Genomic DNA, 24,949 nt, shown 5'->3' with positions numbered 1-24,949 from the left:
GCATATAGAAAGATAGCTTTATTGCACAAGGTGTTAGAATACTCTTTTTGTTAGTATTTTTCATTACTTTTCATAGAAAATGTTATTTTAAAGACAAGCAATTGCTATTAGAAGCAACTCAAAGGAATGTTTGGAATCCTCTCAACATTTTATTTTCTTCAAATTGAATTGTTTTGTACATTTCTTTCCCTCACCTTTTCCCTAGCATGCAATGTCATTTGAGGGTGAACAAAATACAAAAAATGATCATTAAAAAAGTGAACAGGACAAATGACAACATCAAAATACCTTTAAAAAAGCATAAAAATGCAACAAATTAGTATAAAAAAAACATGAAGGGAATAGAGAAAAAAATATGTTGCCCAAGGTCGAAATTAATGTTTATCAAATCAATATTTTCATTCATGTTGTTTTCATTTTGAACTGGGGCATGATTCAACCCTGATCTTGCCCTATTTTATTCTGACGAAAATAGCTCTTCATACAAAACTGTGTTTTATGTACAAGAGTTAATTTATAAACAATACTGCCAAAGGTAGTGTATGTAATGAATGTCCAAGGTGGCAGGGAGTTGACTAGAGAGAGCTGGTTGGGAGGGTCCGCTTTTCCTGACCCTGTCCAGTATATACACAGTTTCAGTGTGTGACCCAGAGACTTATACAGTGGGGAGAACAAGTATTTGATACACTGCCGATTTTGCAAGTTTTCCTACTTAGAAGCATGTAGAGGTCTGTAATTTTTATCATAGGGACACTTCAACTGTGAGAGACGGAATCTAAAACAAAAATTCAGTTACATAGCATTGCTAAAACATCCCATGTGATGTTAATGGGGAGCTAACATGGCTGCCATAGAATTTTGAAGTGTCATGTAAATGCATCATAATGCAGAAACCGCATTGGCCCTGCTTTCTAAATACATGGCTCTGGTGTGACCTAAAGAGCTAGTCCCTGATTTTACTAGGTTAAAGCTGGCCGAAATCATCGGTGTGTTATGCCTCAGTACTGTCTGGCCTCTGGAACCCCAAAAAATACATATGAATAAACAAGCAAAAACAAACATATTCAATTCAAAATCAACAGATGGACAAATAATCCAAAAACAAAAGAAACGACAAAACACTTGAATGGCAATACTTCAATAGGCATTCCAACAAGTTCCTGTGTTGATGTACATGTAGTAGCACAAAATGGTGCAGGGGATGAGGATGGACATGGATATTGGGGATGGAGAAAGAAGTGGGAAATATACAGTACTTCAGACAGGGCAGCAACAGAGACACCAATAGACCACTGACTGCACATCATCTTATCATATTCAAACTGAACACCCTGACTGACTGGTAACGTCTCTCTGCTAAACTAGACAATTAACTTACTTCACATGATTATCCTTCTTGGTGTCTTGGCGGCCATTTTGTATTGGAAGGAGGGAGACAGTAATACATGGGCTGAGAGGTTGGTAGACGTCACAGGGCTACTGGCGTACACTCTGTGTGGTAGCTAGCTGTGGGTACAGTAGCCGTGCTCTGATCCCTGACTTCTGCTCCACTCACAGTGACTCTGTAACCCCGCTGCTACCACAGGTCAAAGGTCAAATGCCCATACCTGAAGCCCTGAGAGGTCATGGCCTCTGTTTACACAAGTAACAGGTGAAGGAAAGCAGAGAGATGATAGACAACAGTGTCAACAGTGTAGGTCGCCCTGGATACACCCGTCTTCAGAGGAAAGGATTTGGCTTCTGAAAGTAAGTACACCAACCAATCACTGACGATCTTATAAGATACTAACTAATAGGGGGCTTTGAGATGGACACTTCCTGTCTGAAAAGGAAGTCACCTCATTCCTCTCAGCCTGTCTACAGTAACATAAAGAACACCCTCTATATACACGTGCTCCTCCCTCTTCATAATACTCTTCTATTCTTTCCTCCTCTTTCATTTTCCCTGCTCTTCACATGATTGAGCGATTGTCTCATTCTTATAGTTGTTAAAACATTTAAATGGTTGTATAGTTTTATTCTTTGCCATAATTTCACTTAAATGACATAATATACTTATATAGAAATATATACGTAAAATCTTTAAAATACCAAATATTCTATATTTGTTTGTATTGCGAGAGCCCTGATGTTTTCAAATCATTGCTGGGTTATTTGGGTTGTCATGTTTCGGTCAAAAGCTATCGGATAATGTTGAGTTGGGAAAGAGGAGGGTGGGACATATCAACAATAAATGTGCTAAAAATACGAACTTAAAATTCTGAGTGAGGTGAACCTGAAATCCTTCCTTATGGAATCCACAGAGAGAGAGAGAGAGAGAGAGAGAGAGAGAGAGAGAGAGAGAGAGAGAGAGAGAGAGAGAGAGAGAGAGAGAGAGAGAGAGAGAGAGAGAGAGAGAGAGAGAGAGAGAGAGAGAGAGAGAGAGAGAGAGAGAGAGAGAGAGAGAGAGAGAGAGAGAGAGAGAGAGAGAGAGAGAGAGAGAGAGAGAGAGAGTAACTGTCGATGGAGAGTGAGACTGGACGTGGAGACATAGAGAGTGAGAGAGTAACTACCGATGGAGAGTGAGACTGGACGTGGAGACATAGAGAGAGAGAGAGTAACTACCGATGGAGAGTGAGACTGGACGTGGAGACATAGAGAGAGAGAGTAACTACCGATGGAGAGTGAGACTGGACGTGGAGACATAGAGAGAGAGAGAGTAACTACCGATGGAGAGTGAGACTGGATGTGGAGACATAGAGAGTGAGAGAGTAACTACCGATGGAGAGTGAGACTGGACGTGGAGACATAGAGAGAGAGAGAGTAACTACCGATGGAGAGTGAGACTGGACGTGGAGACATAGAGAGTGAGAGAGTAACTACCGATGGAGAGTGAGACTGGACGTGGAGACATAGAGAGTGAGAGAGTAACTACCGATGGAGAGTGAGACTGGACGTGGAGACATAGAGAGTGAGAGAGTAACTGCCGATGGAGAGTGAGACTGGACGTGGAGACATAGAGAGTGAGAGAGTAACTACCGATGGAGAGTGAGACTGGACGTGGAGACATAGAGAGTGAGACTGGACGTGGAGACATAGAGAGTGAGACTGGACGTGGAGACATAGAGAGTGAGAGAGTAACTGCCGATGGAGAGTGAGACTGGACGTGGAGACATAGAGAGTGAGAGAGTAACTACCGATGGAGAGTGAGACTGGACGTGGAGACAGAGAGTGAGACTGGACGTGGAGACATAGAGAGTGAGAGAGTAACTGCCGATGGAGAGTGAGACTGGACGTGGAGACATAGAGAGTGAGAGAGTAACTGCCGATGGAGAGTGAGACTGGACGTGGAGACATAGAGAGAGAGAGAGTAACTGCCGATGGAGAGTGAGACTGGACGTGGAGACATAGAGAGAGAGAGAGTAACTGCCGATGGAGAGTGAGACTGGACGTGGAGACATAGAGAGAGAGAGAGTAACTGCCGATGGAGAGTGAGACTGGATGTGGAGACATAGAGAGAGAGACTGGACGTGGAGACATAGAGAGTGAGACTGGACGTGGAGACATAGAGAGTGAGACTGGACGTGGAGACATAGAGAGTGAGAGAGTAACTACCGATGGAGAGTGAGACTGGACGTGGAGACAGAGAGTGAGAGAGTAACTACCGATGGAGAGTGAGACTGGACGTGGAGACATAGAGAGTGAGAGAGTAACTACCGATGGAGAGTGAGACTGGACGTGGAGACATAGAGAGTGAGAGAGTAACTACCGATGGAGAGTGAGACTGGACGTGGAGACATAGAGAGTGAGAGAGTAACTGCCGATGGAGAGTGAGACTGGACGTGGAGACATAGAGAGTGAGAGAGTAACTGCCGATGGAGAGTGAGACTGGACGTGGAGACATAGAGAGTGAGAGAGTAACTGCCGATGGAGAGTGAGACTGGACGTGGAGACATAGAGAGTGAGAGAGTAACTGCCGATGGAGAGTGAGACTGGACGTGGAGACATAGAGAGTGAGAGAGTAACTGCCGATGGAGAGTGAGACTGGACGTGGAGACATAGAGAGTGAGAGAGTAACTGCCGATGGAGAGTGAGACTGGACGTGGAGACATAGAGAGTGAGAGAGTAACTGCCGATGGAGAGTGAGACTGGACGTGGAGACATAGAGAGTGAGAGAGTAACTGCCGATGGAGAGTGAGACTGGACGTGGAGACATAGAGAGTGAGAGAGTAACTGCCGATGGAGAGTGAGACTGGACGTGGAGACATAGAGAGTGAGAGAGTAACTGCCGATGGAGAGTGAGACTGGACGTGGAGACATAGAGAGAGAGACAAGACCAGAGTAGATAAAACTGGAAGTCCTGCAGGAACTTCTGCTCAAACCATGGAGGGCAGCATAATGTATGTGTGTGTAATCAACACTGCTTTTAGCCCAGACTCCTCTGCTATCATTGACTTCATCAGCACGAGCAGTGAGCTTTCACCGTTCAGCTCCTCAGTAATACTCAATTGGTTTGAAATGACCTTGGAGAACAGCTCCAGCTCCAGCTCTTCCTCTGTGTGTGTGTGTGTGTGTGTGTGTGTGTGTGTGTGTGTGTGTGTGTGTGTGTGTGTGTGTGTGTGTGTGTGTGTGTGTGTGTGTGTGTGTGTGTGTGTGTGTGTGTGTGTGTGTGTGTGTGTGTGTGTGTGTGTGTGTGTGTGTGTGTGTGAGTGTGTATGGATACGTCCCCGGATACTGAGCAGCATGCTAGCATGGCAGCAGGCTAACTGGTAGTCAGTAGATAGTAGTTTGTTTTATACAGGTCCAGGTGAGCATGAATCAGGCAGGTTACAATGGTCTCTGGTCATTCCTGGGAGGCAGAACCCAAGGTCAGAATTAAGACTACTCACGCTACTGGGTAATTAGCTGTTACAGTAGTTAGCTGTTAGCTGGGGACACCTGCTGCACTGCACTGCACTACATACCCACCCTGACCTGATGTGTAGAACACTGGTGTGGGGCCGGGCCAGACAGGAGTGTATAGTCTTTGAGAGAGAGAAGGGGGGCTAGTAGCTACACCAGTGTGTAAGACTTGGAGTAGGCCCCGACCCCTTGCTTCTGCAGTCTACCCAACGCTGAGGAGCTGTTCTCTAGCAGTGAGTCTCTGGAGCCCCCCATCTTGGTGCTGGAGCCAGTGGGATTACTGCTGGTGCTGGAGGTGGAGGCTGTGGCTGCAGGGTTGGAGCTGGGCATAGTGAGAGTCCTCTGGGGCAGGGTGGCAGTACCTGAGCTCACACCCAGGCTGGCCAGCCCAGAGTTTCCCAGCGTCAGGGCCTGCTGCTTGGACGGGTCCAGAGTCATGTGACGGCCCTGGGTGTGGTACGCCCGCTGTGCCAGGCTGCGGATGGAGGCCTCCCGGGGCGGTACAGCAGGACACGGGTCATGCAGTTCTGCCTGTTTCCTGAAGAAAGGGTCTGTCTTCATGTAGAGTGGGAGGTTGCAGAATTCACCTAGTAATGAGGACAGAACAGAGAGAGGGAGGGCATGTTGAGATGTACAGCCTGTGGCACAGTATAATATGGTGCCACTGTGCCAGTCAGGGTGGCTCTCTGTACTCACTCTTGTTGGCGCGGTGGGGGATGGGCACGGCCACATTGGTAGGTCTGCCGCGGTCATAATCTTGGGGTTTGGGTGGCGAGGCGGTGAAGCGACAGAGGCCTGTTTCGGACGGCGTGCTGAGTGATGTCATGCTGTCAGCCGGGTCGTTGGTGCCAGTGGTCATCTGATCAGAGGAGCTGTCGGAGATGAAACATTCTGTGATAGTGATCTTGGCATGCTGCAGGTGCTCCTCCAGTTTGGCGTGTTCGTAGGCCCGTGCCAGCTCCTCGTACGTAGACGACGCACTCTCTGTGGACACCATGCTGTTACGACCCTTATCTGGAGAAACAATACATGAGATACTATATTAAATAATACAATATGACGTTTGCATACAGTACAGATGTGTCAGTAGGTCTTTCAAGGTATCCTACAGGTCTGGTTTGGGGATGTAAAAGATAGATGTGTTAATGATGGGTCTTAATGGCGTTGTTGCCAGGGCTGGGCGGTACCCACCAGTGTCCTGCGACAGGCTGGCGCTGTAGCTGTCACTCTCGGTGGCGGTGATGCCGTGAGAGCCCATGGTGCGCCAGTCAGAGGTCAGAGTTCTTGCAGAGGCTGTTGATTGGCTCTGGCCCGGCCTGCTCAAGGTCCACTGGCTGGAGTAACGGTTCCTGGAGCTGTGGGCCGACTTCACACTCTTCCTCGACACTGGGTCTGAGGGGAGGATAGGAGGAGGACGGTGAGAGGATGCTATTCATATCAGTTCTAATCAGCATGTACAACATTAATGGTGCTTTATAACCACTTTGGGTGTCAGATCCAGTTAACTTCTACACATTACACTGTAATAAGACATCTGTCCATTCTATGCACATCCTACTGTATGTGAAGTACTCACTGGTTCCAGGGCGGATGTCTGACATGTCAATCAATGGCCCTGTGTTCTGGATGAGGGCGGGGTGGTGCAGAGACACGCCCGTGCAGAAGCTCTGTGGATTCACTGATTGGCTGAACTCGCTGTCCGTCACTGGGGCCGCTGCCTTGTCCTCACCTATTGGAGGCAGGGGATGAGGAAAATATATTATGACCGTTGTGCAAAAATATCTGTGATACACAATTCATCTCCCTTGTCAGATGTTCTCCTCATCGGCTGATTGTAAATCACACTCTATCAATATGTATTTGAGAATAATAGTTTATATATAATATGTTAGTTAGTGTACTGTAACTGCAGGCTATCTAATTGGACGATATTCTGTCTGATCAATCTGATTGGCTGCAGTGTGTCCATACTGACCTATCTGTTTGATCCCCTCCTTGTCCTCAATGAGCAGCTGGACACGGGGTATGTCGATGTGGAGCCGGGGGCCCTGGGGAGGACCCTTCACTGGGGTGTCCATGCTGCGGTTGTTCTTACTGCTCAACACACAAAACCAGAAACATTCTTAGACTGGATCCACTGTCACATCAGCAGTACTTACATACAGTACATATAGAACTGGGGTATATTGGTGATACTTTAACAGAGTTTACTGGGACTGATATGTGTATTCAAATATCCATCAAGGTCCACTGGAATATGATGCATCCACAACCACAGGCACCAATCAATCAATCAAGTGTATTATCCTTGCCTGATAAGCATCTCTGCAAGGCTCTTAGCATCTGTGAAAACAAACACAAATATCGTTACTAGATATGATGGATCATCATGTGGATTAGGTCAACTGTTTTGACCTGTTACCTTTAGTGCTTCTGAGATACTTACTCGCCCCCACCAAGCAATTATTTCTCTCCCTCTCTGTTTCTCCCCTCTCCCTTATTTCCTTCTCTTTCTCCTTCCTTGACTATGTCTCTCACCTCTGAGTCGTTTCAGTCTCTTCTCCTTGCGTTTCTTGCGGATGATGAAGAGCAGGGCGACGCCCAGGGTGACCAGGATGACAGGAGAGCCTATGGAGAACAGCTTCTTCACATCGTCTCTGTCCTCCTGGGCCGAGTTTATAGGAGGGATGGTACCTGGGAGGAGGAGAAGGGGTGAGAGGGACAGAGAGAGAGAGGGGAAGGGGGTCAGAGGAACAAAGAGAGGGAGGGGAAGGGGGTCAGAAGGACAGAGAGAGGGAGGGGAAGGGGGTCAGAGGGACAGAGAGAGGGAAGGGAAGGGGTGAGAGGGACAGAGAGAGGGAGGGGAAGGGGGTCCGAGGGACAGAGAGAGGGAGGGGAAGGGGGTCAGAGGGACAGAGAGAGGGAGGGGAAGGGGGTCAGGGGAACAGAGAGAGGGAGGGGAAGGGGTGAGAGGGACAGAGAGAGGGAGGGGAAGGGGGTCAGAGGGACAGAGAGAGGGAGGGGAAGGGGGTCAGAGGGACAGAGAGAGGGAGGGGAAGGGGTGAGAGGGACAGAGAGAGGCAGGGGAAGGGGGTCAGAGGGACAGAGAGAGGGAGGGGAAGGGGGTCAGAGGGCCAGAGAGAGGGAGGGTAAGGGGGTCAGAGGGACAGAGAGAGGGAGGGTAAGGGGTGAGAGGGACAGAGAGAGGGAGGGGAAGGGGGTCAGAGGGACAGAGAGAGGGAGGGGAAGGGGGTCAGAGGGACAGAGAGAGGGAGGGGAAGGGGTGAGAGGGACAGAGAGAGGGAGGGGAAGGGGGTCAGAAGGACAGAGAGAGGGAGAGAGGGAGGGGAAGGGGGTCAGAAGGACAGAGAGAGGGAGGGGAAGGGGTGAGAGGGACAGAGAGAGGGAGGGGAAGGGGGTCAGAGGGACAGAGAGAGGGAGGGAGGGGAAGGGGTGAGAGGGACAGAGAGGGGGGGGGAAGGGGGTCAGAGGGACAGAGAGAGGGAGGGGAAGGGGGTCAGAGGGACAGAGAGAGGGATGGGAAGGGGGTCAGAGGGACAGAGAGAGGGATGGGAAGGGGGTCAGAGGGACAGAGAGAGGGAGGGAGGGGAAGGGGTGAGAGGGACAGAGAGGGGGAGGGGAAGGGGGTCAGAGGGACAGAGAGAGGGAGGGGAAGGGGGTCAGAGGGACAGAGAGAGGGATGGGAAGGGGGTCAGAGGGACAGAGAGAGGGAGGGGAAGGGGGTCAGAGGGACAGAGAGAGGGATGGGAAGGGGGTCAGAGAAACAGAGAGAGGGAGGGAAGGGGTCAGAGGGACAGAGAGAGGGAGGGGAAGGGGGTCAGAGGGACAGAGAGAGGGATGGGAAGGGGGTCAGAGGGACAGAGAGAGGGATTGGAAGGGGGTCAGAGGGACAGAGAGAGGGATGGGAAGGGGGTCAGAGGGTAGATTAAAGGACTGTTTTCATTACTACTTTCATGCCCACTCAGATTCTACTTCACCCTCTCTACTTTTCTTCCTCCCTTCCTCTCTCGTCCGTGGGTTTTGGCTTCCTTCCTTCCTTCCTTCCTTCCTTCCTTTCTTCCTTCCTTTCGTCCTCCCTCCCTCCCTTTCCCTTCTCTTTGATGACTGTGAGTCGCTTTGAATAAGAGAGTCTGCTAGAATGTCATGTAAATGTAAAAACAGGAAGTGAGAGCAAGTATCTAGTAGAAGCAGGAAGTGACTCACTGCCATCGTAGTCTGTGGTGGCGAACTGGGAGCTCTGGTTCCCACAGCCGGCACTGTTGCAGGCCTTCATCTTCAGTTCGTACCAGGTGGCCTCCCGCAGCTCGCTGAGGAAGAGCTGGGCTGTGGCATTGGCCTTCAGGCTCTGCCAGGCCCACGTGCCCTTGGGCCGGAAGTCCAGCAGCAGAGTGGTGATGGGGCAGCCTCCGCTGGTCCAGCCCTGCAGGTTGAGCCCCGCGTGGGTGGAGTTGATGTGGGTGAGCAGGGGCTGCTCCTTGTTGAACGCAGGCTCTGCAGGGCAAGAGGAGAGACAGGGGGATAGACTGTCAGACTGGGAGTATTGAAGCCACTGTGTTGAGAGTGTTGATGTGGTTTATGTGCAACACATGATGTGAGGTAAAATATAAGTCATGCCGTTTTAAAATGTCCCTCTTTCCGATCTTTCCTCCTCTACCCCCTCTCCCTCTCCTCTTTCTCCTTCCCTCCTCCCCTCACGATCCTTCCTTTCCCCTCACCTCGTCCGTGCGTCTTGGCCTCGATGATCTCAGAGATGCGTCCTGAACCCACACTGTTCTTGGCTGCCAGTTTGACCTTGTACCAGGTGCCACAGCGCAGGTTGTCCAGCCTGAAGGAACGCTCAGTGGAGGTAATGAACACATCCCTCCACTCCTCTGTGTTGTCTACCGAGTACTGCAGGACAAAACCTGAGGACACACAGGGACAGACACCACAGATTTCATTAAACCTTCACTTCTGCTAAATACACAAAGACACAATTTTAATAACAATGAAATACTGTACATGTCTGTCAATTAGAGCATAATCCCAGGCAAAATCAGGTCAACTCTAACTGCTGTTACACCCCTTTAACACCAGGGGGGGATATAAAGGATTTAGAAACTCCTCTGTGATACATTCTGCTGCTGTGAGTATGACATTTACATTTACATTTAAGTCATTTAGCAGACGCTCTTATCCAGAGCGACTTACAAATTGGGCAGACATTAGGAGTGGACATTAGGACAAAATCACACAAATACACAAAAAGGTATATTGACGTTATTGATATTTTTTTGCAGACAGTGAGATACAGCAGCTAAAGAACTCTCCTCAGACTGATCCTGATTTACTAAGGCCCAGGTGGAGGGAGTGGAGGGGAGTACCTCTAATGGAGCTGCCTCCGTTGTCCCCAGGTATCCAGGCCAGGGTGATGGAAGAGGTAGAGGTGGTGGAGACGGTCAGACGGGGCTGGTCTGGAGGAACTGGACATACAGAGCGATCACACAGTAAGAGCCAATCAGCATCACATAGACCAGGCACAAACAGCACACACTTACAGTGAGCAGGTAGAGAGACCAGAGGAACCAGATAGAGAGACCAGAGAGACCAGATAGAGAGACCTGAGAGACCAGATAGAGAGACCAGAGATATCAGATAGAGAGACAAGAGAGATAGAGAAAGCAGAGATACCAGATAGACAGACCAGAGATACCAGATAGACAAACCAGAGATACCAGATAGAGACACCAGATATACCAGATAGACAGACCAGAGATACCAGATAGAGAGACCAGAGATACCAGATAGAGAAACCAGAGATACCAGATAGACAGACCAGAGAGACCAGATAGAGAAACCAGAGATACCAGATAGAGAGACCAGAGATACCAGATAGAAAAAACAGAGAGACCAGATAGAGAAACCAGAGATACCAGATAGACAGACCAGAGAGACCAGATAGAGAAACCAGAGATACCAGATAGAGAGACCAGAGATACCAGATAGAAAAAACAGAGAGACCAGATAGAGAGACCAGAGATACCAGAGAGACCAGATAGACAGACCAGAGAGACCAGAGAGACCAGATAGAGAGATCAGAGAGACCAGATAGAGAGACCAGAGAGACCAGATAGAGGAACCAGATAGAGAGACCAGAGAGACCAGATAGAGAGACCAGAGAGACCAGATAGAGATACCAGATAGACAGACCAGAGATACCAGATAGACAGACCAGAGGGACGATACAGACACACAGTCAGAGGAACACAGAGAAGACAATCTGAGACAATCCCAAAAGGTACTCAGATGTCCCCACAACCATACACACATTAGCCCAGCGTATCCCAGCTCACCTTGCACCAGCAGGTTGACAATGATGGTGTCAAAGCCCAGCGTGTTGGTGGCCGTGCACGTGTAGTACCCAGAATCCTCAGCTTTGACGGACCGTAGCACTAGAGTACCATTGGACAGGATCTGACGCTGTCCGTCCACAGTCACAGGAATAGCCGTGTACTCACTGATATACACACATTGAGGATCACAGTTAGACTTATCATAATACATCAAGCTAAACACCGGTCTGGTAGTCTTAACCCCGACCAAATTCAGCATTGGCATCAAGTCTAAAGTTCCCACTTTGCTCCTATTAAGGACGAGTTGGGAGAGTTCTGACCTGTCTTTGGTCCATTTGAAGGTGGGGGTGGGTTCTCCCACTGAGCTGCAAGGCAAACGGATCTCCTTCATCCAGGGAGTGGTCACTGTGCCCCCGAACGACAGGATCTTAGCTGGGGCTGCAGACACAGGGTACACAGCTTAAACTGGGTATCACACACACACAACACCGCACATGCACACACTTACACAGACACACACCCAGGCACACTCACAGCCAGACAAACACATCCCTCACAGTCTAACTTCCCTGCTCTATTTTCTGATGTGTAAGCGTTTGTCTCTAGTGTTTGCTGAGTGAGCTTGGTATTGAGTAGGTTAGCCTGGAGGGTAGCCTTTTACCCACTGTTATGAGAGCAGAGTGCTGGAGTTCCCCCCCCCTTTCCTCCTCCCAGCCCTCCATCTCTCTCTGTCTATCTATACTCCATAGATTCTCCCTTGTATTGATTCCTGTCTCTCCCCCCCTCCCCTGTTCATCACCACATAATTAACAACAGTGTTTCCTGCTACACCGCCAGCCCTCAATCAATACTACAGCTGTCAGTCAATAGGACAGAGAGAGAGAGAGAGAGAGAGAGAGAGAGAGAGAGAGAGAGAGAGAGAGAGAGAGAGATAGAGAGAGAAAAGAAAGAAAGAAAGAAAAAGAAAGAAAGAGAAGAGAGAGAGAGAGAGAGAGAGAGAGAGAGAGAGAGAGAGAGAGAGAGAGAGAGAGCGAGAGACAGAGAGAGAGAGAGAGAGAGAGAGAGAGAGAGAGAGAGAGAGAGAGAGAGAGAGAGAGAGAGAGAGAGAGAGAGAGAGAGAGAGAGAGAGAGAGAGACAGAGAGAGAGAGAGAAAGAGAGAGAGAGAGAGAGAGAGAGGAGAGAGAGAGAGAGAGAGAGAGAGAGAGAGAGAGAGAGAGAGAGAGAGAGAGTAAGAAAGTAAGAAAGAAAGAAAGAAAGAAAGAAAGAGAGAAAGAAAGAAAGAAAGAAAGAAAGAAAGAGAGAGAGAGAGAGAAAGAGAGAGAGACCGAGACAGAGACAGAGACAGAGAAGAAGAGAATGGGAGAGATAGTGAGATTGGGGAAGAGAAGAGAGAAGAAAGGTAGAGAGAGACAGATTAAATCCCTCTGTGTATTTCTGCAATACTTATTCCTCTTTTTTTAGTTCTCTTAATAACCTTTAGAAAAATCCCTCCACCCCCCCTCTATTACCCCTCATCCCCTTCTCCCTTACCTTTCCCAGCAGGCTCCACGGTGACCTTTTCGCTGATGTTGCCGCGGCCAGCGGTTGTCACAGCGGCGGCCCAGATGAGGTACTGTTTACCGCGGGTCAGATGGGTGATCCTGTAGAACAACATCTCTGGGTTGGTCTCATACTCACTGGGAGCCTGGGGGAGAGAGAGAGATAGCGGTTAGATTACTAACATTGTATGATACCATGGTACGGTAGCACTCTGGAGGGGCAGCTTGGCATCTATGGTCTAATGGCATGAGGGACAGCTCAGATGGCTTCAAAGAGGGTTAGAACTAAGGACTATAACTCATGCATGTATGTAGGCACGTACACACACACATGCCCCACCTCCCTCATCTGTTCACCACTCAATACCCATCTTCACCTCTTTTTCCATTTGCCTCATTTACCTTGTACTCTCTTTCTCTCTCCCTCCCTATCTCAGCCTCTACCCAGGCTTGCTGGAGAGCAGGGTGGGTATGACAGAGGGATAGAGAGAAGAAGGGAGAAGGGGTGAATGTGGGGCTCTGGGGGGGTGAGTAACAGGAACATTAGAACATTCCTCCAGTGTGGAGGCAGCAGTGTCGTGGTGATTCAGGGAGCGATACGGGGACATAATGAAAAGAGGAACAAAAGCACTATCATCTCAGTGTGACGGATACCCTCCCTCCCTCCTCCATACTCATTCACATGGTACTCATGCAGAGAGAGAGAGAGGGTGAGGATTTGTGAATGATAAGAAAGTGGGATTCTTCCATGATAGCAGGATTTTAATGTATATGTGTATGTGTGTGTGTGAGCATAGTGTGAAATCTGTGTGAAATCTGCATCACTTAGTGCAGGCCTGTGTGTGAGAGCTCCTGATGCTGCAGTGTGCATGTGGGAGCTTGTTCTCCACTTCATTTGCATATCTACGTCTCATCACGTTGCCAAGACAACCACATCTGTTCATCTGGGGGGGGCCAGGAAATAAAGTGACGGAGCAAACACAGTGAGAGAGAGAGTGAGACACACCCGAACACACACACACACACACACACACACACACACACACACACACACACACACACACACACACACACACACACACACACACACACACACACACACACACACACACACACACACACACACACACACACACACACACACACACACACACACTGAGTGATGGTTACTAATGAATTATCTATCAAGTGCTATATCATGCATTCACATCATGTTTTGTCGTTAGGACCTTAATTATCTGCCTCTCCAATACCTGTAACTGCGCCTCCCCCATCCTACACTCTCCCCTCTCAGTGGTACTTACCGGCTGTCCGGAGCCTGGGCTGGAGCAGTAGATGGTGTACTTGCGGATGACACCATTGGGTTTATGGGGGGGTAGCCAGGACACGACCACACTGCTGGGAGATGAGGGCACAGCTTTGATACCAGCTGGAGGACCTGGGACTGGAGAGTTCACAACAGATAGACAGGTCAGCAGGGTTGTGTAAGTGTGTGTGTGTGTGCGCGTGCGTGCGCGCGTGCGTGTGTGTGCGTGTGTGTGTGTGTGTACTAAAGCCATGTTCAAGGAAACACGGGTGTGGGTGTGTTTCCATGCATGTGTGTGTGTGTTAAAGGGATACTTGGGGATTTATCTGCCTCCCCAGAGTCAGATGAACTAGCTTCCAGTCATTGTGCTAATGTAAGTTAGGATTGGTTCGCAAAACGACCTCTAACTTCCTTCACATTGGACACAGAGACATAAAAATGGTATCCACAACTTCATCTGACTTCAAAATCTCAGAAGTGTTTCTATAACAGAGGGTTTAAGTGAGCAGGGTTGTTCGCAGATTGCCAATCTTATCTTGTGCTGTAAACTGCTCTGAGATAACTTGGAGGTCAGCTGGGGAGGGGCGGGGCCAGACCAGGGTCAGCGGTGACATATGCTACCTCAGACACTGGTCAGCGGAGCTGCTCTGCTCCGTCTGCTGTGCTCTGGCCTGCCATGACACCCTGCAGTCTAACTCTCTAACCCCTAAACAGATTAACACACATCAGGCTGATCCTCCACTCACTGCATGGCCACTTGACTGGCTCACTGAGACGCCTAAAGAGCCTTACTACTATCAGTCATCAACACACATAAAGCCTCCTACTGTCTACACATACTGTCTACACATACTGTCTAAACATACTGTCTACACATACTGTCTACACGTACTGTCTACACATACTGTCTACACATACTGTCTACACATACTGTCTACACATACTGTCTACAAGTACTGTCCACACATACTGTCTACACATACTGTCTACACGTACTGTCTACACATACTGTCTACACATACTGTCTACACATACTGTCTACAAGTACTGTCCACACATACTGTCTACACGTACTGTCTACACGTACTGTCTACACGTACTGTCTACACGTACTGTCTACACATACTGTCTACACATACTGTCTACACGTACTGTCTACACATACTGTCTACACATACTGTCTACAAGTACTGTCTACACATACTGTCTACACGTACTGTCTACACGTACTGTCTACACATACTGTCTACACGTACTGTCTACACGTACTGTCTACACATACTGTCTACACATACTGTCTACACGTACTGTCTACACATACTGTCTACACATACTGTCTACACGTACTGTCTACACGTACTGTCTACACATACTGTCTACACATACTGTCTACACATACTGTCTACAAGTACTGTCTACACATACTGTCTACACGTACTGTCTACACGTACTGTCTACACATACTGTCTACACGTACTGTCTACACATACTGTCTACACATACTGTCTACACGTACTGTCTACACGTACTGTCTACACATACTGTCTACACGTACTGTCTACACATACTGTCTACACATACTGTCTACACATACTGTCTACACGTACTGTCTACACATACTGTCTACACGTACTGTCTACACGTACTGTCTACACATACTGTCTACACATACTGTGTACACATACTGTCTACAAGTACTGTCCACACATACTGTCTACACGTACTGTCTACACGTACTGTCTACACATACTGTCTACACATACTGTCTACACATACTGTCTACAAGTACTGTCCACACATACTGTCTACACATACTGTCTACACGTACTGTCTACACATACTGTCTACACGTACTGTCTACACGTACTGTCTACACATACTGTCTACACATACTGTCTTCAGGACATTACTCTCAGAATACTGCTCACTTCATCAGATAGAAAGACGTGGGTCTCCCTGGGATACGAGGGACTGGGCTGAAATGAATATTGCGAGGCTCGACTACACTAGACCTTCTTCCATGTACTGTACCGTACTGTAGGACCTAGAGCACACAGATTAATAAGGACACATCCAACCCTAGATAGACATCAGTAGCATTCTGTGCCTGCTGCACTTGACTCTGCTGGATCCTTTATGGATTATAGTGAGACTGTTTGAGAGATACAGGACCCCCTCTCCCCTCTCTATCCCACCCAGGACAGCCTGCTCCCCTCAGTAATCCTGCTCTTCCTGGGCCCCCTCCATCCCTTGGGGCTCCATCTCAACCTGCAGATAATGTCAGGAACGACACCAGGGACATGAGAGAGGGAGGAGAGGGAGGTGGGAGGTGGGAGGTGGGTAAAGGGCAGCCCCAGGGGGAGATGGGACAGGGTTTTTACAGGAGAAAAGCATCATTATCAGAACTGGCCCTCCATGTCAGAATCTGTAGTTAAGGTCCAACTGCTTCTCAAAATCTGCCCGTGTCCAGTCTGTCTGATCCACTGTCAGAACAACCCAATGATAAGGAGTCATATACAGTATAGTAACCTACAGAACAACTCATTCTAACCATGACCATAACCATGGCTATGTAGCCCAACCACATCTAATATAACCCTTCAGAGAGAGGGACAACCACATCTAACATGACCCTTCAGAGAGAAGGACAACCACATCTAACATAACCCTTCAGAGAGAAGGACAACCACATCTAACATAACCCTTCAGAGAGAAGAACAACCACATCTAACATGACCCTTCAGAGAGAAGGACAACCACATCTAACATAACCCTTCAGAGACAGAGACAACCACATCTAACATAACCCTTCAGAGAGAAGGACAACCACATCTAACATAACCCTTCAGAGACAGGGACAACCACATCTAACATAACCCTTCAAGGACAACCACATCTAAGAGAAGGACAACCACATCTAACATGACCCTTCAGAGAGAAGGACAACCACATCTAACATAACCCTTCAGAGAGAAGGACAACCACATCTAACATAACCCTTCAGAGAGAAGGACAACCACATCTAACATAACCCTTCAGAGACAGGGACAACCACATCTAACATAACCCTTCAGAGAGAAGGACAACCACATCTAACATAACCCTTCAGAGAGAAGGACAACCACATCTAACATAACCCTTCAGAGAGAAGGACAACCACATCTAACATGACCCTTCAGAGAGAAGGACAACCACATCTAACATAACCCTTCAGAGAGAAGGACAACCACATCTAACATAACCCTTCAGAGAGAAGGACAACCACATCTAACATAACCCTTCAGAGAGAAGGACAACCACATCTAACATAACCCTTCAGAGAGAAGGACAACCACATCTAACATAACCCTTCAGAGAGAAGGACAACCACATCTAACATAACCCTTCAGAGACAGGGACAACTACATCTAACATGACCCTTCAGAGAGAGGGACAACCACATCTAACACAACCCTTCAGACACAGGGACAACCACATCTAAAATAACCCTTCAGAGACAGGGACAACTACATCTAACATGACCCTTCAGAGAGAAGGACAACCACATCTAACATGACCCTTCAGAGAGAAGGACAACCACATCTAACATGACCCTTCAGAGAGAAGGACAACCACATCTAACATAACCCTTCAGAGAGAAGGACAACCACATCTAACATGACCCTTCAGAGAGAAGGACAACCACATCTAACATAACCCTTCAGAGAGAAGGACAACCACATCTAACATAACCCTTCAGAGAGAGGGACAACCACATCTAACATAACCCTTCAGAGAGAGGGACAACCACATCTAACATAACCCTTCAGAGACAGGGACAACCACATCTAACATAACCCTTCAGAGAGAGGGACAACCACATCTAAAATAACCCTTCAGAGACAGGGACAACTACATCTAACATAACCCTTCAGAGACAGGGACAACCACATCTAACATAACCCTTCAGAGAGAGGGACAACCACATCTAACATAACCCTTCAGAGACAGGGACAACCACATCTAACATGACCCTTCAGAGAGAAGGACAACCACATCTAACATGACCCTTCAGAGAGAAGGACAACCACATCTAACATGACCCTTCAGAGAGAGGGACAACCACATCTAACATAACCCTTCAGAGACAGGGACAACCACATCTAACATGACCCTTCAGAGAGAAGGACAACCACATCTAACATGACCCTTCAGAGAGAAGGACAACCACATCTAACATGACCCTTCAGAGAGAGGGACAACCACATCTAACATAACCCTTCAGAGAGAGGGACAACCACATCTAACACAACCCTTCAGACACAGGGACAACCACATCTAAAATAACCCTTCAGAGACAGGGACAACTACATCTAACATGACCCTTCAGAGAGAAGGACAACCACATCTAACATGACCCTTCAGAGACAGGGACAACCACATCTAACATGACCCTTCAGAGAGAAGGACAACCACATCTAACATGACCCTTCAGAGAGAGGGACAACCACATCTAACATGACCCTTCAGAGAGAAGGACAACCACATCTAACATAACCCTTCAGAGAGAAGGACAACCACATCTAACATAACCCTTCAGAGAGAAGGACAACCACATCTAACATGACCCTTCAGAGACAGGGACAACCACATCTAACATAACCCTTCAGAGAGAAGGACAACCACATCTAACATAACCCTTCAGAGAGAAGGACAACCACATCTAACATAACCCTTCAGAGAGAAGGACAACCACATCTAACATGACCCTTCAGAGAGAAGGACAACCACATCTAACATGACCCTTCAGAGAGAGGGACAACCACATCTAACATGACCCTTCAGAGAGAAGGACAACCACATCTAACATGACCCTTCAGAGAGAAGGACAACCACATCTAACATGACCCTTCAGAGAGAAGGACAACCACATCTAACATAACCCTTCAGACCCTTCAGAGAAGGACAACCACATCTAACATGACCCTTCAGAGACAGGGACCCTTCAGAACAGGGACAACCATCTAACATAACCCTTCAGAGAGAAGGACAACCACATCTAACATAACCCTTCAGAGAGAAGGACAACCACATCTAACATAACCCTTCAGAGAGAGGGACAACCACATCTAACATAACCCTTCAGAGAGAAGGACAACCACATCTAACATAACCCTTCAGAGAGAGGGACTACCACATCGAACTAACATAACCCTTCAGAGACAGGGACAACTACATCTAACATAACCCTTCAGAGACAGGGACAACTACATCTAACATAACCCTTCAGAGACAGGGACAACTACATCTAACATAACCCTTCAGAGACAGGGACAACCACATCTAACACAACCCTTCAGACACAGGGACAACTACATCTAACATAACCCTTCAGACACAGGGACAACCACATCTAACATAACCCTTCAGAGAGAAGGACAACCACATCTAACATGACCCTTCAGAGAGAAGAACAACCACATCTAACATGACCCTTCAGAGAGAAGGACAACCACATCTAACATAACCCTTCAGAGACAGGGACAACCACATCTAACATGACCCTTCAGAGAGAAGGACAACCACATCTAACATGACCCTTCAGAGACAGGGACAACCACATCTAACATGACCCTTCAGAGAGAAGGACAACCACATCTAACATGACCCTTCAGAGAGAAGGACAACCACATCTAACATGACCCTTCAGAGATGACCCTTCAGAGACAGGGACAACCACATCTAACATAACCCTTCAGAGACAGGGACAACCACATCTAACATGACCCTTCAGAGAGAAGGACAACCACATCTAACATGACCCTTCAGAGACAGGGACAACCACATCTAACATGACCCTTCAGAGAGAAGGACAACCACATCTAACATGACCCTTCAGAGACAGGGACAACCACATCTAACATAACCCTTCAGAGACAGGGACAACCACATCTAACATGACCCTTCAGAGACAGGGACAACTACATCTAACATAACCCTTCAGAGACAGGGACAACTACATCTAACATAACCCTTCAGAGACAGGGACAACCACATCTAACATAACCCTTCAGAGAGAAGGACAACCACATCTAACATAACCCTTCAGAGACAGGGACAACTACATCTAACATAACCCTTCAGAGACAGGGACAACTACATCTAACATAACCCTTCAGACACAGGGACAACCACATCTAACATAACCCTTCAGAGACAGGGACAACCACATCTAACATAACCCTTCAGAGACAGGGACAACCACATCTAACATAACCCTTCAGACACAGGGACAACCACATCTAACATAACCCTTCAGAGACAGGGACAACCACATCTAACATAACCCTTCAGAGAGGACAACCACATCTAACATGACCCTTCAGAGAGAGGGACAACTACATCTAACATGACCCTTCAGAGAGAAGGACAACCACATCTAACATAACCCTTCAGAGACAGGGACAACTACATCTAACATAACCCTTCAGAGAGAAGGACAACCACATCTAACATGACCCTTCAGAGAGAGGGACAACCACATCTAACATAACCCTTCAGAGAGAGGGACTACCACATCTAACATAACCCTTCAGAGAGAAGGACAACCACATCTAACATAACCCTTCAGAGACAGGAACATTCATCTTCCCATTTCTTATTTATTTTCATATTTCATATCTTTCCCCCTCAGCCAGACAGGCCCAGCTGTGCCACCTCTCCCTCACTCCCTCCTTTCTCTCTCCTCTCCGCTTCTCCTTCTGTTTAGGGGAGTGAACGGGACAGGGATCGGCCTGTAATCCCGCCTCCAATGGTGTAAGCACTAAATGAATGATCTCTAATCCAGGAGGAGTTAATCCCTGGGCCTGGCTGGTTGGCTGGTTGGCTGGTTCGCTGGTTGGCTGGTTGGCTGCCTGGCTGGTTGGCTGGTTGGCTGCCTGGCTCGTTGGCTGGTTGACTGCCTGGCTGGTTGGCTGCCTGGCTGGTTGGCTGCCTGGGTGGTTGGCTGCCTGGCTGGTTAGCTGGTTGGCTGCCTGGCTGGTTGGCTGCCTGGCTGATTGGCTGGTTGGCTGCCTGCCTGGTTGGCTGGTTGGCTGCATGGCTGGTTGGCCGCCTGGCTGGTTGGCTGCCTGGCTGGTTGGCTGCCTGGCTGGTTGGCTGGTTGGCTGCCTGGGTGGTTGGCTGCCTGGCTGGTTAGCTGGTTGGCTGCCTGGCTGGTTGGCTGCCTGCCTGGTTGGCTGGTTGGCTGCATGGCTGGTTGGCCGCCTGGCTGGTTGGCTGCCTGGCTGGTTGGCTGCCTGGCTGGTTGGCTGCCTGGCTGGTTGGCTGCCTGGCTGCCTGGGTGGTTGGCTGCCTGGGTGGTTGGCTGGTTGGCCGCCTGGGTGGTTGGCTGGTTGGCTGCAGGGCTTGGTGATGGGGAGCAGTACCCCTCCTCTCCCCCATTTTGCTTCTCCCTTTACCCCTCCTCTTCTATCCCCCTATCTCTAGTTACGAGCCCTCAGCCATGGGCCCAAAGCTTCTTAATTCTCATTAGCACTGGTAATGGGGTCTCACTACACAAATTAACTTTAGTCATGGGTTTGAGATAAACCCTGACATCCTCCTCTACACCCCCCCCACACACACGTAACTCCCCGCTGAGCTTCTCCTCCCTTCCATGCAGTCAGCATCTCAGTGGGACTGTGGCTCTGACTATCTCTGGTGTATTTCAGGTTTAAAAAGGCTTCTGAAGTTTGTCATTTCTGCTTTGAAATTTCAGATTTGATTTTCCCTTATGAAAAATGGATCAACCCCTACAAAAATGTCTATTAATTTAATTATAATCCACCATAACAATTCACATTTCCTGTTGCTGCAGGATTATTTTCCTGCTGTAGAAAACTGGCTCAAATTAAGATCTTACATCTGTATGGGTTAAAGTCAGGGGAAGTATATGTACTGTATAAGTGTGTGTAGATGTGTGTGTCCACGCAAGTGCACGTGTGTGTGTACTCACGGTCCTCGCGGGTTTGGATGTACAGGACATTGCTCCTGACCCCGTCCCCAGCCTGTGTGTAGGCCAGCACCTGGACACTGTAGTTAGTGAACTTCTCCAGCCCTCTCAGCTCCACCTGCTCACGAGTTGTAGTGATGTTCTGCATCTCTCCCCATTCTGACAGAGAGATAGAGAGAGAGGGGGGGAGAGAGAGAGAGAGAGAGAGAGAGAGAGAGAGAGAGAGAGAGAGAGAGAGAGAGAGAGAGAGAGAGAGAGAGAGAGAGAAAGAAAGAAAGAAAGAATGAAAGAGAAAGTGATAGAAGAGAGAAAGTAAGCCTTGATTGCTCATGAATCTCAAGTGCACAAATTGGGAGGACAATACAGGTTAGGGAAGGTAAACAACTATATATTTTTAATTCCAGGTAAACCAAAGACAGATTGGGAATGGGGTGTGTGAAGGGTTAGGAGCCAGATGAGGAGAGGGGTGTGAGTTAAGGGTTACCACACACAGAGACAGACAGGTGGGGAGCACAGTTAGAGTGTTTGACATCAGACAGACAGGTGGAGGCATGGGTTTGGGGTTTAGTTAGAATGATAGTCGTGATAATTACTCTGCATCGGCCCCTGTGCCTGGCCCCCACAGCACCCACCTCCGTCAGGGAAGAGGGACCAGAACACCACGCGGTAGCCCTTCAGCACGCCATGCAGCGTCAGACGCGGGGGCTCCGCCCATGTGATCACCGCCTCGTCTGACGTCACTGAGATGGCCCGCACGTTCTGGGGTGGCTGGCTGGGCACTGGGGGTAGGAGAAAGGTCATAGGTTAACATCACAGAGGGCTATAGTGTATGTTATTGAACACAGCTATCTCTGACTAATAGGACAGAAATGATAGTAATTGCAAAAAAATACTATTTATTCCAATCTTCAACTTTCAATCACTGCAACGGGGAGAGGAACAGATGTAGAAAGTGAGGGATGACAGAGAGAGAGAGAGAGAGAGAGAGAGAGAGAGAGAGAGAGAGAGAGAGAGAGAGAGAGAGAGAGGGAGAGGCAGGTATAGCCGTCATTGTAAATAAGAATGTGTTCTTACCTGACTTGCCTTGTTAAATAAAGGTTAAATAATAATAGTAAGGATGAAGGGACAGAGGGATACACAGTAGCATATAACAGGGCAGACTGGACTGATAAGGGTTAACATGAAGGATGGTGATGAGATGCAGACAGAGGATAAGGGTTAACATGAAGGATGTTGATGAGATGCAGACAGAGGATAAGGGTCAACATGAAGGATGTTGATGAGATGCAGACTGGACTGATAAGGGTTAACATGAAGGATGTTGATGAGATGCAGACGGAGGATAAGGGTCAACATGAAGGATGTTGATGAAATGCAGACAGAGGATAAGGGTCAACATGAAGGATGTTGATGAGATGCAGACTGGACTGATAAGGGTCAACATGAAGGACGTTGATGAGATGCAGACAGAGGATAAGGGTCAACATGAAGGATGTTGATGAGATGCAGACAGAGGATAAGGGTCAACATGAAGGATGTTGATGAGATGCAGACTGGACGGATAAGGGTCAACATGAAGGACGTTGATGAGATGCAGACAGAGGATAAGGGTTAACATGATGGATGTTGATGAGATGCAGACAGAGGATAAGGGTCAACATGAAGGACGTTGATGAGATGCAGACTGGACTGATAAGGGTCAACATGAAGGATGTTGATGAGATGCAGACAGAGGATAAGGGTCAACATGAAGGATGTTGATGAGATGCAGACAGAGGATAAGGGTTAACATGAAGGATGTTGATGAGATGCAGACAGAGGATAAGGGTCAACATGAAGGATGTTGATGAGATGCAGAACGAGGATAAGGGTTAACATGAAGGATGTTGATGAGATGCAGACGGAGGATAAGGGTTAACATGAAGGATGTTGATGAGATGCAGACTGGACTGAGGTCAACATGAAGGATGTTGATGAGATGCAGACGGAGGATAAGGGTTAACATGAGGGATGTTGATGAGATGCAGACGGAGGATAAGGGTTAACATGAAGGATGTTGATGAGATGCAGACGGATGATAAGGGTTAACATGAAGGATGTTGATGAGATGCAGACAGAGGATAAGGGTTAACATGAAGGATGTTGATGAGATGCAGACAGAGGATAAGGGTCAACATGAAGGATGTTGATGAGATGCAGTCGGAGGATAAGGGTCAACATGAAGGATGTTGATGAGATGCAGACTGGAGGATAAGGGTTAACATGAAGGATGTTGATGAGATGCAGACAGAGGATAAGGGTTAACATGAAGGATGTTGATGAGATGCAGTCGGAGGATAAGGGTTAACATGAAGGATGTTGATGAGATGCAGACAGAGGATAAGGGTCAACATGAAGGATGTTGATGAGATGCAGACAGAGGATAAGGGTTAACATGAAGGATGTTGATGAGATGCAGACAGAGGATAAGGGTCAACATGAAGGATGTTGATGAGATGCAGACTGGACTGATAAGGGTTAACATGAAGGATGTTGATGAGATGCAGTCGGAGGATAAGGGTTAACATGAAGGATGTTGATGAGATGCAGACTGAGGATAAGGGTTAACATGAAGGATGTTGATGAGATGCAGATGGAGGATAAGGGTTAACATGAAGGATGTTGATGAGATGCAGATGGAGGATAAGGGTTAACATGAAGGATGTTGATGAGATGCAGATGGAGGATAATGGTTAACATGAAGGATGTTGATGAGATGCAGATGGAGTATAAGGGTTAACATGAAGGATGTTGATGAGATGCAGACTGATGATAATGGTTAACATGAAGGATGTTGATGAGATGCAGACTGAGGATAAGGGTTAACATGAAGGATGTTGATGAGATGCAGATGGAGGA

At 48.0% G+C, this 24,949-nt stretch overlaps 1 protein-coding gene across 2 annotated transcripts in view; it reads right to left on the bottom strand.

The window, feature by feature from the left end:
• Window positions 1-3,654: 3,654 nt before the first annotated feature.
• LOC124009216 (Down syndrome cell adhesion molecule-like protein 1 homolog) overlaps window positions 3,655-24,949 on the bottom strand; it is a 177,175-nt gene continuing 155,880 nt past the window's right edge. Inside the window, exons 18-33 of one of the 2 annotated variants that reach the window (XM_046320786.1) lie at window positions 22,645-22,830; window positions 22,055-22,210; window positions 14,078-14,217; window positions 12,766-12,919; window positions 11,555-11,672; window positions 11,235-11,398; window positions 10,266-10,364; window positions 9,618-9,806; window positions 9,106-9,393; window positions 7,420-7,575; window positions 7,194-7,224; window positions 6,857-6,975; window positions 6,458-6,610; window positions 6,073-6,273; window positions 5,578-5,895; window positions 3,655-5,468 (exon numbers count right to left, since the gene is read on the bottom strand). In XM_046320786.1, the coding sequence (XP_046176742.1) occupies window positions 5,032-5,468; window positions 5,578-5,895; window positions 6,073-6,273; window positions 6,458-6,610; window positions 6,857-6,975; window positions 7,194-7,224; window positions 7,420-7,575; window positions 9,106-9,393; window positions 9,618-9,806; window positions 10,266-10,364; window positions 11,235-11,398; window positions 11,555-11,672; window positions 12,766-12,919; window positions 14,078-14,217; window positions 22,055-22,210; window positions 22,645-22,830 (2,909 nt within the window). In that variant the 3' untranslated portion in view covers window positions 3,655-5,031. The remainder of the gene's footprint in view (window positions 5,469-5,577; window positions 5,896-6,072; window positions 6,274-6,457; window positions 6,611-6,856; window positions 6,976-7,193; window positions 7,225-7,419; window positions 7,576-9,105; window positions 9,394-9,617; window positions 9,807-10,265; window positions 10,365-11,234; window positions 11,399-11,554; window positions 11,673-12,765; window positions 12,920-14,077; window positions 14,218-22,054; window positions 22,211-22,644; window positions 22,831-24,949) is intronic. The other variant, XM_046320796.1, reaches the window with a different exon arrangement.

This window comes from Oncorhynchus gorbuscha, linkage group LG02, assembly GCF_021184085.1.
Source record: "Oncorhynchus gorbuscha isolate QuinsamMale2020 ecotype Even-year linkage group LG02, OgorEven_v1.0, whole genome shotgun sequence".
In the NCBI taxonomy this organism is placed as follows: Eukaryota; Metazoa; Chordata; class Actinopteri; order Salmoniformes; family Salmonidae; genus Oncorhynchus; species Oncorhynchus gorbuscha.
The sequence above is the reverse complement of the archived record's forward strand: the minus strand, read 5'-3'. Positions and strand labels throughout refer to the sequence as shown.